The 18,650-nt window shown below is 41.4% G+C and overlaps 2 protein-coding genes and 1 long non-coding RNA gene across 6 annotated transcripts in view; 1 reads left to right on the top strand and 2 right to left on the bottom strand.

The window, feature by feature from the left end:
- LOC133507475 (oxysterol-binding protein-related protein 2-like) overlaps positions 1–1,888 on the bottom strand; it is a 28,280-nt gene extending 26,392 nt beyond the window's left edge. For 2 of the 4 annotated variants that reach the window (XM_061832504.1, XM_061832525.1), the window contains exon 1: positions 1,735–1,888. The gene's annotated coding sequence lies outside the window, so the exon portion shown is untranslated. The remainder of the gene's footprint in view (positions 1–1,734) is intronic. The other 2 variants (XM_061832514.1, XM_061832535.1) reach the window with 2 other exon arrangements.
- Positions 1,889–7,356: 5,468 nt separating this feature from the next.
- LOC133507484 (uncharacterized) lies at positions 7,357–12,275 on the bottom strand. The gene is made up of 3 exons (XR_009796823.1): positions 12,155–12,275; positions 9,172–9,287; positions 7,357–7,803 (listed from the first exon to the last, which is right to left on the bottom strand). It is a non-coding gene; the product is annotated as an uncharacterized LOC133507484 (long non-coding RNA).
- Positions 11,606–18,650, top strand: part of mtcl2 (microtubule crosslinking factor 2) — a 66,046-nt gene continuing 59,001 nt past the window's right edge. Inside the window, exons 1-2 of the mRNA XM_061832463.1 lie at positions 11,606–13,030; positions 17,519–17,620. Coding sequence (XP_061688447.1) covers positions 12,110–13,030; positions 17,519–17,620 — 1,023 coding nt within the window. The 5' untranslated portion in view covers positions 11,606–12,109. The remainder of the gene's footprint in view (positions 13,031–17,518; positions 17,621–18,650) is intronic.

Below are 18,650 nucleotides of genomic sequence, written 5' to 3'. Positions count from 1 at the left end.
ACTAAATTGTTTGTAGGTGTGATTAGGAGTGTAAATTGTTGTATATGTGCTCTGCAAATGGATGGCAACCAGTTCGGTGCAAACCCCACCTCTTGCCCAGAGTTGGCTGGCATTGGTGCCAGCAACCCCCCCCACAGATTCATTATGGAACCTACGATCTGCTCGTTATTCACCTAGCCCCAGACCATCACACTACCACGCCAGATGTAACAGGCCTGACACCTTCCGAAGTACGTTTATCCAAAAGTCTTGAGAATTATTTGGCAAATGGTGAGATGAAAGATGAAATGACATTGAGAGCGACAGAGAGACTGAAATGATATATATATGAGAGATTTTCTGAGGCTGTTCAACCCCAATACTTTAGTGGTTTCACTGAACAGGAGGATCATGGATGAAAATGACTTTTCTGTTATGTTTGAGCTGTTTTACTGCTGTGTTACAGTTACTGTTTGAAAACCAGGTATGTAAACATGTGGATGGTCAGGCACGGTTTGTGTACGGGAGGAGGGAAAAAAAAAACTTCCTCCCATATCACAAAAACATGCATTAATTGGAGCCCTTCGGTGTGATTGAGAGTGTGAATTCTTCTTTCTATGTGCCCTGCAATTGGCTGGGACCAATTCAGTGTACCCTGCCTCCTGCCCAAAAATTCTCACCACCTTTGTGAGCATAAGTGGCTCATAAAATGGACAGATTTACATTTGTTTGGTGACCTTAAACATTATAGTGGGGAAACTTTACAAAAATATAAGAATTTGAGAAGGGGGTAGCCTACTTACTCACAGCACCGTAGACTGTTAAAAAGGACAAATTGACAAACTAAAATGAGACTCAACAAATGCTTTTATCCACAACTTCTAACAAGCGATCAAGAGGGTTAGTCAGAGAACATAAGCCATTGCGTCTGTGTAAAATCTTCCCACAGTAATGCAGATCCATGGTGGTTGCAAGGCATGAACGAGTTACTAGGTACAGTATTTACTTCACACAGTACCGTATAGTGGTTCCCAAGAGTGAGATGTGAGAGGAGCCGGCCAAAAGCTGAACAGGTAAGGGAGCATTCCCAGTCTTTACTGAGGCAGTTAAATTCCATGGAATGCAACTTTGACCAATACAGAGCTTGAGATAATAACTGAAGATCGCACGTGACGCTGAGCGATCAATGCAAATCAGCATAAATCAACAGCACATTCTGTCCCATTTCAAACTTGCGCTGAGCGCCACGGTTTATCTCAAGCTTCACATTGGACGGATCAGAGCGGAAACGTTTTGAAGCTGGTATACAGTATTTTTACATTCAAAGCTGCCGATGTATGTCATTATTCAATTCATCAACAGCGGCCAACTTTTCACATACGATGTCGCCTCCAGAAAACTATCACAAATGCTGCGTTGGCTGCTAGCACGTACACAACAAATGATCTGGATAATTCATCATCCTTTTTAACAAAAAATGCCGTCTCAGTTTCATTCCATCCCGGCGAACAACTTCAAGCATTACTCTTGGTCACAAGCACTCTGGACACAAAAATGTCCGGTTCAGTCCTGACAACACTTCAAGGAGCAAATTGACAGCTAGCCTTCAAAATTAGCGTTGCGGCTAAGGGCTCGGGAGGGGGCTACCTAGCACAGAAGCCTATATGGGACAAAAAAAAGACATGAAATGCTCAGCCATTCCACAGATTGAGAGAGTGTCAACTTGAAAACGGACGCCGTGAAAGCATGTCTTACCTGACGGCGTGGGCTTTGCCAATGATTTGAAAAGTCCAGAAAAGGAACTTGCATGGGAGATTTGCGTTTGACACTGAAGCGGAAGTGGCGAGCAACGGGGACCAGAGTGGAAGAATGACTGACAGAATTGACAGCCAATCAAATGGGAGGGTGGGACTAGATTGTCCAATGATTGTACAGGTCGGCAGTCAGAACAAAAGGGTTGAGGGCAGCTACGATATCAGCTGTAATGTACAGTATGAGAGGGAACTGACTACACAATCTCGAAGAATATTCCAAATACTTTCAATTATTAACCAAGCAAAAAGGGGCAAATGTGTTTAAATCTTTTCAAAAAATTCATGACTAAACTTACATTTTCCCAAGCATGTTCTTTACCTCTTTATTTATATTTTTGGGCAACTGTTACTTTTACCACACTCCATTTCCTGAACTGAAAATAATAGCCTACTTTTAATCCCCTAATCATTTTCACTCATCGTTACAACAGTCAAGTCGAAAGAAATTGTTGACATATATTTGCCTGAAATGCACTAAAATGAGACGCACGCAGGTAATCAGTAAATCTCGGATGTGTCCACTGGCGGGTCGAGGGTGTTCCATCCCCCAGTGCCTTCCCCTAAGGTTATAGTCTATTGATATAAGTGTAGTTTTACTCAAATATCGCTATTAGGGACCTCGTACAGGACTACAGCGATTTCTCAGAGGCTGTTTGTTAAACTTTTTTTGTTTGTTTTTTATTAATCTGTCCTTGACAGGCTGTCAGGAACTTAACAAAATGGGTATGGCCAAAAGAGGTGAGAGCTTCACTTTCATTTTTTACAACTGTATACAAGGTAACTTTCCATCATTATATTTTCTACTTTCTTACTTCTATCTTGAATTTGTTATCCTGGCTGGAGAATTGTTAAAAATGACAAGGCTCCCTAATGTACTGTAAAGAGAGGTTACGAAAACTCGGGAGTCCACAACACAAATTGCGCCACCTAGCGGGTCCCACTGGGATATCCGGCTATGATGCCAGGCCCATGCAGGAGAAACTGCATCAACGCCAGCAGAGGAAAAGAGCAAACGTCGCCTGTCAGCCGGGTTTACTTCTAGCCATTGCAATAAATAATTAAAAGGTGAGAAATGAGCTGTACAGCCATCTTCGCACACATAACATTTAGTGAAACAAGACCGAAGCCTTGGTCGTCTTCACCTGTGACGGACGAAAGCCAGAGAGATAGTTTGTGTTTTCAAGTTCTATTTAGACTGACTACCCACACACCCTGAGGACGTTTTCAATTATAGGATTACAGCCAAAAGCTACATTTTGATTTTTCCACTGTCATTTGATCACATATGGTATTTATCATGGTCTATGTACATGAGCCTTTTTTCATACATTTTTGGTCTTTAGTTGTATGATTGAGTAAGTACAATACATTGTAGCTTTTGCCATTGGGGTGCTTTAGTACTGTTCCATGGAATGTTTTTTGTTGCAGGTAGCCTAGAAAATAAAGTGCAGTATTTATTTCTCCAGCAGTTATACAACAACCATTACTGAGTGATGAGAAGTGAAAAGAGAGCAGAGAATATGATGGACAGAACTTGAGGAGGAAAATAAGTGGCAGCAGAGCAATAAATGCTCTCCATTCAGGACCATGAAAAGCCTCACACGCAAAGAGGCAGTCACACAATACATGCAGATGCTTACACAAGCATGCATAATACACAAACATTCTCACGGGGAATTCTATTGCAAGAAGAACACTGCCCCGGAACTGAAAGGACAAATATTCTTGGCAGCACTAGCATCATTAAAGGAAGACTTTGTTGGAACTAATAGGAATGGGAGCACACATTAAAAGTTAGTAGATGAGGGTCCAGTGATTCTTTTAATGCCAGAGTTATCCGCAGAATACCCCGAGAAACCCCTTAATTTGTAAAAGTATTATCAAAATTCCTCTCTCGCGCAGACATTCCAATGAGCCCGAATGGAAAACTGACAGCCAATCCGCGTTTGTCACACCTGCAGTGCTTCCTGTTCTGACCCCCCATTGCTCGTGGATACGTTTCGCCGAACAAAGAACGCCCACTATCTGGCATTTTGTGGTTGATTTTTGTGGAAAAAATAATTACAAACAAACAAAGAAAATGTTGCATGATGTACAATGTTCAAGCCTGGGCGCTTGAGCCAGAATACACACAACCACCAGTTGAATTGTTGGAGAGAGGGCGTCGCACTAACAACGAACAATAATCAATCAATCAACAATAATAATAATAATAATCAACAATAATCCCATTATATGGACGGCGGAGATTTATTTGATGCTTTTATGAGGATTTGGATGTGGAGAATTAGATGTAGAGAATATACAGCCGGCAAGGCCTGAGTTTTTTTTTGTTTGTTTTTTTTTTTTTTACCCCAAGCAGCAAGCCTCTCTCAAGCGACCAGCAGCAGCGGCGGTGAGGGTGGAGGCTGTAAATAGTAACCGGGAAGTGTTGTGTTCTGAGAGCTACCAAAGCGAGTTGATGCTCCGTGTTATTACTATACCGACCAATGTACAATATTCAAGCGTTTGAGCCAGAACACACACAAAGGGAATTCGACGTGTTGGGAGGGACGTGGCGTTGACGACGAACAATAACAGTCCCATTATATGGAGCGCGGAGATTTGATGCTTTTCTGAGGAGTTTGTTTAGATGTAGAGAATATACAGCATACGTGGCCAGACCTTTTTTTTTTAAGTTGTACTTTTCAAGCAGAAAAGCTTCTCGCGATCCACCTGCAGCGGTGGTGGGGGATGGGCTATTGCACATGCGGCTCGCCTTAAATAGTCACCGGGAAGTGTTGCACGTATATATCCATCCATTCATTTTCTTGGCCGCACGATGGTCGAAGGTGTGCTGGAGCCTATCCCAGCTGTCAACGGGCAGGAGGCAAGTTTACACACACACAGACACAGGGAGAACATGCAAACTCCACATACGGAGGTCCGGGATGGAACAGCTGCGCCACCCTCATAACATATGTTGTTGCTTTACCGTAACAACACGAGAGGCTATAATTTACCGGCGAATAACCAGTAATGAATAAATGTGTGCAAATTTCCCCGGTGATGAACGAGCCTCAACTGTGACAGCCACAGCTTTATCCTGTCAGGTTGACCCCACGGGAGGTTAAAGAAGGACAAATTTGGGTGCGTTTTCTTAGTTTTGGTGGAGAACAAGTCGGCATCTTGGCTTAGCTAGAACGAATGGTCTGTAATGCTAAGCACCGTTGACGTCAGGGGCGGGGTCAAGGATGTTTCTTTCGGTTTGGCTCTGAAAGCTAGCACATATCCAGATTTTGTGTGGATTTCAAATATGTTCTTTATTTAATTTTTTTTTCAATTTATGTCCTAAATATATGTAATAATAATATTACTTCACATTGGAGGGTTTATTGTACTTATGAATTTTGGGGAGAGTCTTCCTTTAAGAGTGACCAGGGTTTAAGCGTAGTTTGAAGACTTAATGAAACAGTCATTCTGACGGTGATAACATCAGAGAAGATAGAGAAATTGTAAATTGTACCAGTGTGTGTGTGCCCCTTTAACTAAAACAGCAATGAGAAACAAACAAGTTCAGCTTTATTTACTCACTGTAAATACTGAATGTCCAATATTCATCACAAGATGAGCGATGACACCACTGGCTCCAGACCAGTGACTTTCAATATCTGTGCCAGCACATTAGAGTGGCGAGAGGTCATCAAGTGTGCTGTGGAAAATCAAAACATTTCCCATAATTGGTCCCAAAAAGTCTAACAGTGAAGTAAATAAGTATTTGAACACCCTGCTATATTGGAAGTTCTGCCACTTAGAAATCATGGAAGGGTCTGAAATTTTCATCATAAGTGCGTGTCCACTGTGAGAGAGATAATCTAAAAAGAAAAATCCAGAAATCACAATATATGATTTTTTTAATTATTTGTGTGATACAGGTGCAAATAAGTATTTGAACACCTGTCTACCAGCTAGAATTCTGACCCTTAAAGATCTGTTAGTCTGCCTTTAAAAGTGTATTGTATGTACATGTATTATCCTGAATCAGATGCACCTGTATGAGGTCGCAAGCTGCATAAAGGCACTTGTCCACCCCATACAATCAGTAAGACTCAAACTTGTAACATGGCCAAGACCAAAGAGCTGTCCAAAGACACCAGAGACAAAATTGTACAACTCCACATGGGTGGAAAGGGCTACGGAGAAATTGCCAAGCAACTTGGTGAAAAAAGGTTCACTGTTGGACCAATTATTAGAAAATGGAAGAAGCTAAACGTGACGGTCAATCTCAATGGGAGTGGAGCCCCACGCAAGATATCACCTCGCGGGGTCTCAATGGTCCTTAGAAAGGTGAGGAATCAGCCCAGGACTACACGGCAGGTCTGGGACAATGACCTGAAAAGAGCTGGGACCACCGTTTCCAAAGTGACACTTGGTAATACACTAAGATGTCATGGTTTGAAATCATGCATGGCGTGGAAGGTTCCCCTGCTTCTACCGGCACATGTAAAGGCCCATCTTAAGTTTGCCAATGACCATTTGGATGATACAGAGGAGTCATGGGGGAAACTTTTGCAGTCAGATGGGACCAAGATGTAACTTTTTGGTCATAATTCCACTAACCGTGTTTGGAGGAAGACGAATGATGGGTTCCATCCCAAGAACACCATGCTTTGGGGAAGTTTTTCTGCAAATGGGACAGGACGATTGTTTGCATTAAGGAGAGGATGACCGCGGCCGTGTATTCTGAGATTGTGGGGAACAACCTCTTTCCCTCAGTCAGAGCATTGAAGATGGGTCTTGGCTGAGTCTTTCAACATGACAATGACCCGAAGCAGAGCCAGGAAAACCAAGGAGTAACTCCGTAAGAAGCATATCAAGGTTCTGGCGTGGCCTCGCCAGTCTCTAGACGTAAACGCAATAGAAAATCTTTGGAGGGAGCTGAAACTCTGTGTTTCTCAGTGACAGCCCAGAAACCTGTCTGATCTAGTGAAGATCTGTGTGGAGGAGTGCGCCAAAATTTCTCCTGTAGTGTGTGCAAACCTGGTGAACAACTATAGGAAATGTTTGATCTCTGTAATTGCAAACAAAGGCTACTGTACCAAATATTAACATTGGTTTTCTCAGGTGTTCAAATGCTTATTTGCAGCTGTATAACACAAATAAGTCGCAAAAAAAAAAAAAGAAAAAAATCATACATTATACTTTCTGCATTTTTCTTTTTAGATTATCTCTCTCACAGTGGACATGTACCTATGATGAACATTTCAGACCCCTCCATGATTTCTCAGTGGGAGAACTTGCAATATAGCAGGGTTTTCAAATTCTTATTTTCTTCACTGTACATATCTATGACAAACCATTTAAATTTGTTGATCCATCTATGGCAGTGATGTATAGTGGCAGGAACAACAATTAGATGCTTTTTCCACTAGACGCCAGAAAGTAAAATACACCTGTGTATCTACCCATTGCCAAGCAAGAAGAATAGTTTAATAGTTTATGAAAGAAATTTTTTTCACACTAAGCAAATTTGTAAGTAAACTGAGATAAGATCATCCTTAATTCAGTATTTTTTGTGGTGACTTTTGAGTGGTGTGCCTGGAGAGTTCTTCTGATGTAAAATATGTTCCCCGGCTCATTAAAAGTTGGCAAACACTGCTCAAGACAATACTACTCATCTTTCATAATTAAAGTATGAAAAACAGCTTGGGTCTGATTAGTCAATATCACAGCATCTGTCACGTCCCATCGGAACGAGAGGTAGGACCCAAATGCAGGAACTCGGAAGACGCAAGGTAGTTCAAGAAGAGACACGTTTATTGTAGGCAGAGGTCGGGGATCGAGCAGGCAGTCCGGTGCAGCAGCGGTAGTTGGGACGTCGGGCGAAGAGAGCAGATGAGCGGACAGGCAGGAGTCGGTACACGGGGAACCAATCAACGCAGGCAGGAGTGTCAAGGAGTCAGGCTTACAGGGTTGGTCGGAGAACGGACGAAGGTCGGTACACACAGGTTCGATCGGGGAAACAAGAGTGCTGGAACGGGACATGAAGGTCAACGAACTGGCGGCTGACCAGTTGTCACTGGGTCCTAAATATACGGGGGATGATCAGCCCGCATGAGGCACAGGTGTGTGCCTCCCAATTAGCGCACCCGCACAGCTTGTGCTGGAGCGGCAGGATCATGACAGCATCGGCTAGACAAATGTTACGTCCTTCGATTCATAGTTGAGCCTTGAAACCCCAACAAGTTTGACCATGGGAGTTACTTATACACATGGAACGCATGGTCAAATTCGAGTACACCATCCATCCACCTACTTTCTGAACCGCTTATCCTCATGAGTGTCGCGGGAGTGCCATGCAATTGGCTGGCAACCAGTTCAGGTTGTACCCTGCCTCATGCCCGAAGACTGCTGGAATTGGCTACAGCACGCCCGTGACCCTCATGAGGATAAACGGCTAAGAAAATTGATGGGTCATCACACTACATAATGGATTTGAGATTTATTTTTTTCCTGCAAATTAAATTAGTGATTGAACATAATTTTTGGGTGCTATATCTGTTGTGCTCATGTGAGAGAGTGCAGTAGTGGTACTGTACATGATTGCTTGGGTTGAGCAAGTGATGAGGAGTCTTGCAACAGTCGTGTGTGTTTGTATCATTTAATAAAATGACACCCTCATGAAATAGTGATTTTTAACCATATTAGATTCTGATTGAACATAATTTTGGGGTGCTCCAGTTGTTGTGTTTATGTTTATTGATTAAAATGGCAAAAACACTGGGGCGGATAATGCGTACTTGTCACAAGCCCATCAAGCCATGAAATTATATACTGTGGCACTTGTGCCTCCACAATTTTTCATCAATGACACCCTAATAAATCTGAGACTTTCCAGAAAATTAAACTAAAGACTGCGTAGGAAACAATAGGCAGATTATTCACAGCATAAAGGAAAACATGCTGAAGCAGATACCTCTTGAAATGCAGCCTTCACACCATCCTCCAACATAAATCATCAGAAGTGGCCAATATATTCTCTCACAGCAGTGAAACCAACCAGAACCATCAGGTCTAATGAGGAGGCCTGAAGGACTTTCGGTCTCACAGTGGCATTCGGAGGGGGGTGGGGATGCTTACAACTGTTCCTGGTAACTATCTCACTTTTGGGTAAGCCCCAAAACATTCTTTTCAAACAAATGCCTCTTTTATGTGGTCCACACATTGTGGATTTGTATGTTAGAGTGGCGGGTTCATACCCCAACATGTTCCCTCAGGAAAAAACTTTGTTTCACATGAAGGTCAAATTCAATTGGCCACTATATTACAATAAAACCTAAAGTTTTCGAAACATGAACATTATTATAAAAAACTGACAATGATGAATTTGAACACTTACTTGGCACTATAGTGCCCTAGTGGTTGGCACTTTCGCTTCACAGTTCTGGGTTTCAGTTTTCAAATCTCAGCTCAGGCCTTCCTTTGTGGAGGTTGCATTCCAATATGTCTCTGCACCTGTGCACAAATCAAGGACCATAGAGACATGGATAAGTGACTTTGGTATGGAGGAACTTGAATGACCTGCACAACGTCCTGCAGTCAACCCAAAAGAACACCTTTGATTTTGAAAGGACACAGAGCCAGGCCTTCTCGTCCAGCATCAGCGTCTGACCTCACATTTATGTTCCTACAGTACAAGAGTGGGTTGAAATTCCCATGAACTCACCACTAAACCTCACAACCTTCTCACAAGAGTTGAAGCTATTACAGCTGCAAAGGGTAGGCCAACATATTAAACTCTATGAGTTTAGAGTGGGATATCATGTATAATCATCTATATATGAGTTAAGGCAGGTGAGCAAATACTTTAAGCAATACAGTATATGTGGGCCTACCCCCTACCCTAAACCCAACCTACTAAAACCCTAAAGTCATCATCATACACAATATATATGCGATACTGGAATGTAAATGTAATATTGGGTAGAAGCTCTGAAACACCATTTTCCTTATAACAAACAAAAAACCCCTCTCAAATTCTAACGCTTATCCCACCTATACTGCACCAAGTACTCTACATTCAGGTTGACTCCCCTCAGTATATCATTTATTATCACTATGCAGTATATAGGCCATCTTCTATACCAGGAGAAAGGGAACACTATGTGCAAACTTGTGTTTCCAAATAAAGCAGGCCACATGAGACTTAGTTATAGTTGGAGAAGACACTTTCTCTACGAGTCCCATCGCTCCAGAACCCCTCAGGTCTGTCTCACAGGGATAATGCACAGATGTTCATTCTGTTCCACTGCTCAACACAGTGATTAGAGGGGGCGGGGGGGGGAATCCAGATATTAATATTATTCTAATACAGTATGTATAAAACACTAATGCACAAGAGTTACAAATTGTCTTAAGGCATTATGACTTTATGGGATGTGCAGAAAATCTAAACAGACAAAATCGTTTATATCAGTGGTTCACAAATCATAAATAAAACTGTCATAATTATTTGACCTCCAAGTACTGCCATCATGACTGAGTTTTAGTAGGCTAAGTGGAGATCAAAAAACTAGTCAAAGATTTTATTGTGCAGTTTGAACATTATTACTGTTTAAATCCAGAAATACAGGTATCCAAAAACTGACTGAATGCAAATATTTGTAATAAAAAGTCAACTCCGTTTCCGCTGCACTTAGGTAGTGATGCCTTCTCGTATCAGTAGAGAACCTGAGCACCACTAGTGGTACTCATAACACACTTTGAAAACGCTTAGTTTACATAATTGATGTATAGTAAAATGTCATAGTCCCAGAAATGTTCAGTTGGTGAATTGTTTCATTTTGATATTTAAGGGATGTGGCTGAAATCAGACAGGAATGTTGAGCTTTAAATTTGTTTTTAGAAACTAGCCAAACAATTTCAAACGGACTAAATAGTCAGACCGCATAAATACAGGTTATAGAAAAATAAATTGAAATCAGCAGCAGCTACTGCACCACCACCACCACGACATTGAATAGTTGACACACTGAATTTACCGTAGTTAACCTTCAAGAATCGAACTTCTCTATCTTCTCTGACGTTATCACCGTCAGAATGACAGTTTCATTAAGTCTTAAAACTATAAACTTGCTTTTCTAGTCATCCATAAACGTGGTGTCTGATGACATGTCGACCATGCACAACAACAACAAAAAAAGATCAATTAATCATGAGGGGGCGGCCACGTTTGTGTAGTACAGGCAGACTTCGAAATTGATTTTAGTTAAAGGCAAGTTAATGTTGATAAGCGAAATGTCGAATAATCAAATGGTGACTAGCGTTGGCTAAATAACACAATGGTGCCTTTTTACCTACCGACCTTACATTTTTCACTTTCTGTAGTGTCACCTAATATTCACCAGGTGGCGAAATAGAGATGCAGAAATTTCCACGGCTGCAGACGCATACAATTGAATTTAGTCGCATTTCATTTACCCACGTTCAATATTTAAATTTTTAATGTCAAAATGATGTTTATTTATTTATTTATAGGAATATAATAAATTAATTAGAAATGACGGCTGCGAATGCAGTAGAAATGCAGCAATTTGATTGATTTGAACTTCGGCAACTTAAGATGTCTTGTATCTTGTTTTTTTTTTAACCAAAATAACTCTTCCTTTAAAAAAATACACGTAGGCTCATTTCGAAAATACGTATCCCTTTTCATGTATTTGTTTTTTGTATTTATCAACGACTAAATGAATGCAAACATGGAAACGATATTTTGAGGACCAGCTTCCGAAAGATTTTTTTGTTTTCGTATTTATCACCGACTAAATTAATGCAAACATGGAAAGGATATTTTGAGGACCGGCTTCCTAAAGATTTTTTTATTTATACAGGATTAGTTTTGCCCTATAAACATTGTTGTGGTTGAAGCTTGTGCCGCACTTCCCGTTAGGTGGGCGGGGAGAGAAGTCGACTTCTCCGCCTACCAGCATTCAGCAGACTCGCACTACTCCTCCTCAAGGACAGACGGCGTAGGACGATAATCGCGGTGGTTTTGAGAGGAAAATGCCTCATATTGCAAGAAAACCTTGAAATAACTTATAAGCATTACAAGACACTGGGAGAATACAATTTTGTTTTTCTAAGCGGATTCTTTCGCGTATATTTTCGTGTATTTGGCTTCACCGCGGGAGCATTTCATTGTGGCCGAAGAGAGGATCCTTGTCTCTCCTTTTGTCTGTGCGTTTTTGTTTATTCATTTTGGTGAACTTCTGCCTCCCGCGGTGGAAATCAACAAGAGCTTTCATTTTTATTTTCAGCGTACAGTTCAAATGGAATGAATGACAAAGTCAAAGGAGGTTGATGTCCACAACACCCCGGCTCACCTCTCCTTCGCCTCGCCCAGGGAACGGAGACTCCATCTACGGCAGAAGATGGAAAGCGGAGGCGGGAGAGAGAGCTCGGTCAGCGGGCAGGCGCAGAACGCGGAGCTGCCTGCTATATTGTTAGCTCAGGGAGGAAAGAAGAAAATTAATCGTGCTCCGTCACCGGCAAGACCCAAGGATGTACCCGGGTGGTCCCTCACGAAGATCCGCGGTGGTATTGGAGCCCCTAGTCTGAGCGTGAAGCCGGGATCTATCCACCTGGGGAGCCGCGTTTCCAGGAGGAGCCCCGTAGGAAGTCTCAGTGGGAAAGACGCTAAAGCCGATAAGAGCGGTGGCAAATCGGGTGCCAAGTCTTCCGCTTCCTCCAAAAACCCGGCTAACAAGATGGCACAAAATAGCAGCGTTGCACGCAGGAGGGTTTCGGACGCCAGCATTGGCTCGGATGACCTGTCCAAGGATTCCGGCTGCGCCGCTGGGAAGCTCTCCCCCACCGACAGCAGCTCGGAATTGTCCGACTGTGCATCCGAGGAACACAAACTCTCCACGGACGCCCCCAGCAGTGACACCGACTCGAGGAGCAGTCGGGGTGGCGGGCTGGACGGAGACAATCCGCTCGGCAACGGAACTAGCCAAGTACTAGCCGAGGCTAAAAGCTCCACGGAGGCTGGCGACAAGGACCGACTCTCCATTGGTGTTGAGGTCGGCGAGGAGAGCGCGTCTCCGGCTGAGGAACGTTCCGTCACCTCGGTGGACAGCCGGATGCCAGCTAGCACATCTCTGGCCTTCTCTGACCTCACCGAGGAGTTTGGGGACGATATGCAAGAGGAGTTTGTGAGGGAAATTGAAGAGTTGAGATCTGAGAACGATTACCTCAAAGTAAGTTATATGCCGTACTGTTCATTTGAATTTGCTTGGTCCTCGTTCCTTGAGTTGTGGTTGCTTTAATAGCCTGACCAAATTGTCGCACGCCTCCTCCGAGACTTGAACATAACGTTACACTGTGCATTCCATGCAGCGCACAAATTAGAATCGTTTGCATTATGATTGAGCCTAACACACACGAGGTCTATCCTAGAGGTGTTAGACACCATTAATCTTATAACACTAGCCGTTCAATAGTATTGGCCTGTCTGTTCCCAGGGACTCACCAAAGCTACTCTGCCTTTCTTGGGCAAGCTCCCTCATGGCGCCTTTAGAGTTTCCGGTACAGTTGACTCAGACATGATTGTTTTTTTTTTTTTGTTTTGTTTTTGTTTGTTTTTTAATTCCTCCCAAGGCTAATGACCACCAGTAGGTGTTGTGAGTCGTAGGACATTAGCAAAAACCGTGCAAAAAAGGATCTGCTATGGATACTTTATTAATGCATCCAAATTGAATCGAATGTCTACGAGCCACCAAGTAGTGATTTCTCCCCATGTCTTGATAAATAGTGATTTTGCCCCATGTCTTGGTTTCCACTCATTCTGTATTATTTGATCAGAATTGAGTGTAAGAATAGACATCAAATTCCAAATGAAATTTTAACCATGATAACATTTCAAGGACATTATTGAAATTGCTTTTAACAGCTGCCTGAAGCTACCAAACATCAACAATGCCAAAAATCAATATGAACCGACAAAACATCAAAATGCCAAAAATCGAACACCAGTACTTTGAAGTGGCCTCTTCGTGGCATCAACATTCAATAGTTTAGCCACAGCATAATCTGCATGTGCAGCCAAGAAAAAAAATGTTAATCTACTATCATTGAAACATTAATGGGGGAATGTTTCTATATACTCCAATGGTCAATCATTATTAAAAAATGATCAGAGACAGAGTCAGGAAGCTGAGTAACTCAAGTACAAAAGTAACATTTGTCAGCTGTTTAGAACTGATCATTGATTAATCATTTCTTGAAGCAACCACGTTAAAAAGTAGTACTTACTGGCCACTACCTGGCTCCAACCCGCAGAGATGCTTTTGATTCAGGCAGAACTATTGAGCTGTGAAAAGACATGCAACATGCTTTTAGCCAGAAGTTTGGCTGCATCCATGTGGCCTCCATTATTGTAGAACCTCTTTAGGGAGAATTAGTCTGTTCGGTACTTCACTGACATTGAAATAGGAGTTCAGAACATAAATTCACCCTGCATTAAAAATAATAATTCATAAAAATGGGGTTCATTCATTAAAATTATTACTATAGATTTTAAATTAACTTGGGAAGTTGTCAACTGCATAATATATTTATCACTCTTAAAAACATGAACACAAGTTTCAACTAGATTATTCAATACAGAGTTATGTCTGATTTTGCAAAATAAGACAAAACAATGGATTGCTTGAATTTTTTTAACCTTCATCTTGGAAGGGATATGTGATTACATGTGATTGCATGAGCTTGTGTCATCCTCCCCATCCCCCCCCCCCCCCCAAAAAAATGCTCATGACAACTGCCGTTGCAGCTGTGAGGAACACCTGCTTGGTGCAAACAAACTGAGCATCAAAACGACATGCAAATGATTTGGAAACTATCTTTGTGTAAATCCAACATACACTGGTAACCCATTAAAACATATTCCTGTTTGTTATATTTTTCATGAAATGAATTATGTTCAAAATGTAGAAATGGAATTAAATCTTTAATTATAGAATATAATGTCATTACTGCTGCGTTTTGTGCATGTATTGTTCGGGGAAGTGTATTTTATATCAGGTACGTTGTTGGACAGCTAAGGGGTCCTCAGAATGACTTAAAAAAAGTCTTTAGTGAACATACAGTTTACAAAAAGGGGGTTGGAGGAAAGAATTGTTTAGTTTGTTTGAGAATTGTTTTTTGTATACACATAATAATTATTGTTTAGTTATTGTTTGCTACCCAAAAAAAAATGCAAAGTAACAACCCTACTGAGGATAAGCGGAAAGAAAAATGCATAGTTGGCCGGATAATATTTATATAGGGTTTTCCAAACGTGAGACAACGGGCCACTGCTAGATAAAATACATCATTTCCATTGTAAATATTAATTTTCGCTACATCATCTTCAGTGCACTGCAAAGTGGGTCATGTCTCCAGTCATCCCAAAATATAAAAGATCAAATACTAAAAAATACACAACGACGTTAGAGGAGCTGCAAGGGTTGATCGTCTCCTCCAGTAGTTGGTTGCTCGAAACTGACTTTCTTTTTTTTAAAAAAATAAGATTACGTACTGTAGTTGTAATGAGACGAAAATGATTTTTTTTTCCCGGTATACACCAGCAGGACCGTTTTTTTAGAGCATATGTTGCTACTAGGCTCTAATTTTGAACACAAGATTGCATTCTGGCCTTTGATTGGTTCATTTTCTTCTTTAGACTTGCTCACTGCTCACATGACAACCTTATTGTTCTTTCTAGTTAGCTGTGAAAATCGGGTCAGTGGAACATTTCTCTCTCAACACATTAACTTGTGATTCCCAAGCTCCGTGACCTCACATCCTCACTCTCTGTGGTTGTGTTTTCTCCGCCTCACTGTCTACAGTCTACTGTACTGTCTACTGTTTCATGCTGTGTTTGCCCCACCTTTTCCGTTACCAGTTTATCCTTCCTATTTTCAGTATTTCCAGTCTTTTTGGCCTCGTACTTCCTGTTTTCACCTTGAATTCACTTCTTCCTCGCTGTTATTTACAAATGTGTTGCAATGGAGTAGCTGTGGTGCCAGTTGATGCACAAAAGCATCCCTGTCTTCCCTCAATAGTAAGCGCCTGCTAATAAGTTAATGTTTGCATCTGTTTGGTTTAATTGAGTTATCTATTTTCAAGATGGGGACTTACTCTCTACAGTTTTAGATATGCAGCGCTTCATACAAGTTTGAGGCCACCATTTAAGTTTTAAGGATGCAATACCAATTGACAAAAATAAAAAAACGCTCATGTTACGTTTTAATGTCAAAAGAAGTTTTATTTACCGGTAGATTTGATCTAGCTATATTTGACCTAAAAATCTCAACGTTTAGAAAACATCAGATCAGGTTGTAATATACAGTGGCTTGAATCCAAGGTTACTTTGAACATACAGTATGATACTTTATTGGTGTTGGCCTGCCTTTCCTTAACCTCTATGTTTATACTCTACAAGTGCAGACATACTCTGCCCGCAGCAGTTCTATCTTGATATCTTTTTATACACGCACACACAGGTTTTATTTTATTTTATTTTTTGCCACGGTTGGATTTCGCCAGTAGCTGACCCACATATTCCAGTGTACTAAATGATGACAGCACTATTACTCTTGGAGCCAATCATGCTCTTTTTGGCTACATACACACTCTGGAAATCACTCTACTAGTTTAACAATGTCTCATAAACAGAGGTTATCCAATCTCTGTTGGAGCCAGGCACCCAGTTTTATTCACAGTGACCTGATATGATTAATGCTCTTCTACTGAAATGAATAATTAATTCCTACCATGTACAATGTTTGTGACTCATCATCATACTAGAGGCACATGCAGCCTTGTGCATACTGTGTCACATTTGATTCAGTTTTTAGTTTCCAGTGGAAGAATCTCCTTTGTTATCTTCTTAAGGCCTCTTTTTAAACCTGCACCCATGTCCGGGGAACAATTAGAGATATCAGTGTCTTGCTCAAGGACACCACAGCCATGAGTCCCGGGGGTGGTCCAGTTGGGGTCTAGGTCCCCCATGGTGGCAGGTGGCAGACAAAAAAAAAAAAAAAAAAAAGTGTTCCCCAGGGTCACAAACACCCTCCACACCCCCGCATAGCACCGGGGGGTGTACCCCACTATTTGAGAAGCACTGCCCTAATGGGACAAGCCGAAAGGAAAAGAAGAAGAAACCCCTGAACTAAAATTCAAGATTTTATCTTACTATTATGGACTTGTTTTTGCTACTTGGGGCATGTTTTGCTAAATTCAATGACCTTTTTCATATAACAAGAGGGCATCTTGTATTGTATTTAATTTTCATTTCATGTCGTAATAATCATTTTGATATTGCGGATGACTGAGGAAGTCATGTCAGATATGCCAAGAGGCAGTGTATATGGAAAGGATTCAACCACCTTTGAAGGCAACTCGTATCTCGTGATTTTTTTTTTTTTTTTTTAATTTCTTAGGAGGATTTTTAGTAATAAGTCACCAAGGGCTGGACACTGGAGTATTTGGTTAGCACTTGTGCTTCATACTGTAGTAAAAAGTTGTACCATGTAGTGTAAACCCAGTAAAATTGCCCATAACTGTGAACGATACTTCATATATGACCTCTGACTGCCCAAAATTAACTGGCAATGGCTCCGGATCACCCATGACCCTGAAAAGGATAAGCAGTAGAAAACAAAATGATGAATTACTTCCCGTGTCTTCCTTTCTGTTTCCAGGATGAGATGGAAGAATTGAGATCTGAAATGCTGGAGATGAGAGACATGTACATGGAGGACGATGTCTACCAGCTCCAGGAACTGCGGCAACAGCTGGAGCAGGTGTGTATGAATGTGTGTTTGTCTGTCATCACTTGTGGAGACAGGCATAACCGAATGAGAGCTCCCCCTTTCAATAAACGTCAATTTCTTTGTACACATATTTTGAAAACAGAGAGTGCTGCAGAATGTTTTCAAGCCGTATAAATACAGTTGTACCGCAAAACTTTAACAACGTGCATTTGACGGGTCCACCAACCCACTCATTGTGTATGTCCTGCCGTGGCTAAATTCCAGTGGCAACGCGGTATGACAATATCTGCTTTGGCGATAGAAGAGTTGGTGGCAGCATGATTTCAAAGTGACAACAGAGACTTTGATGGAGTTGTACATTGAAAACAACATGAAGAAAATGGATGAAAAACATATGAATGTGGTGTCCCAGAGTCCCGAGCTACGGGAAATGAGATTTTATCTACCATAACACGGTAAAAAGCAAACGGGTTCCTCCTCAGCCAGAAATACACATTGAAGCGGTCTTCATGAGACTTTTCCAGATCCTGCTGTGGCATTAATATCTAATAGACCCATTCCCCCTTTTTAGCTGCTGCTGTTATTCTGCTCCTTATTATAAGTAACTCCAGGTCTTTCTTTTGTAACAAATGCATATCCATTTACTAGGCTGCACCCTGTTTTACCTGCATACCATACATCAGGCTACTTCCCATTAGGTCACTGTGCAACCAGTGCCAAATATGGGCAAGCTTGCTCCATTTTGCCATCATCACTGCACCCTCCAATGTTCTATCCTGCGATGCATGCCTTGAAAAACCGAGTGCAATGCTTAAGCTGTTTAATTCAAATTCAAGATTTGCAGAAGTACAATATCTAAAATAGCCACAACTCCGTTACCTTTAAGCATTTTTTAGGTCATTTTCATCCATATTAATGTACAGTATAAAATTATCGTTTTGTTTTATTTTTTCGTGGCCTAAAATTCAATTGCATTCAGTTTGTCTTTGGGTAAGGATGAAGTTCATCATTTCTTCATAGTCCACTTTTTGAATATTTCTCTCATATATAAGTATTATGA

Source organism: Syngnathoides biaculeatus, chromosome 2 (assembly GCF_019802595.1).
Source record: "Syngnathoides biaculeatus isolate LvHL_M chromosome 2, ASM1980259v1, whole genome shotgun sequence".
NCBI lineage: Eukaryota > Metazoa > Chordata > Actinopteri > Syngnathiformes > Syngnathidae > Syngnathoides > Syngnathoides biaculeatus.
The sequence above is the reverse complement of the archived record's forward strand: the minus strand, read 5'-3'. Positions and strand labels throughout refer to the sequence as shown.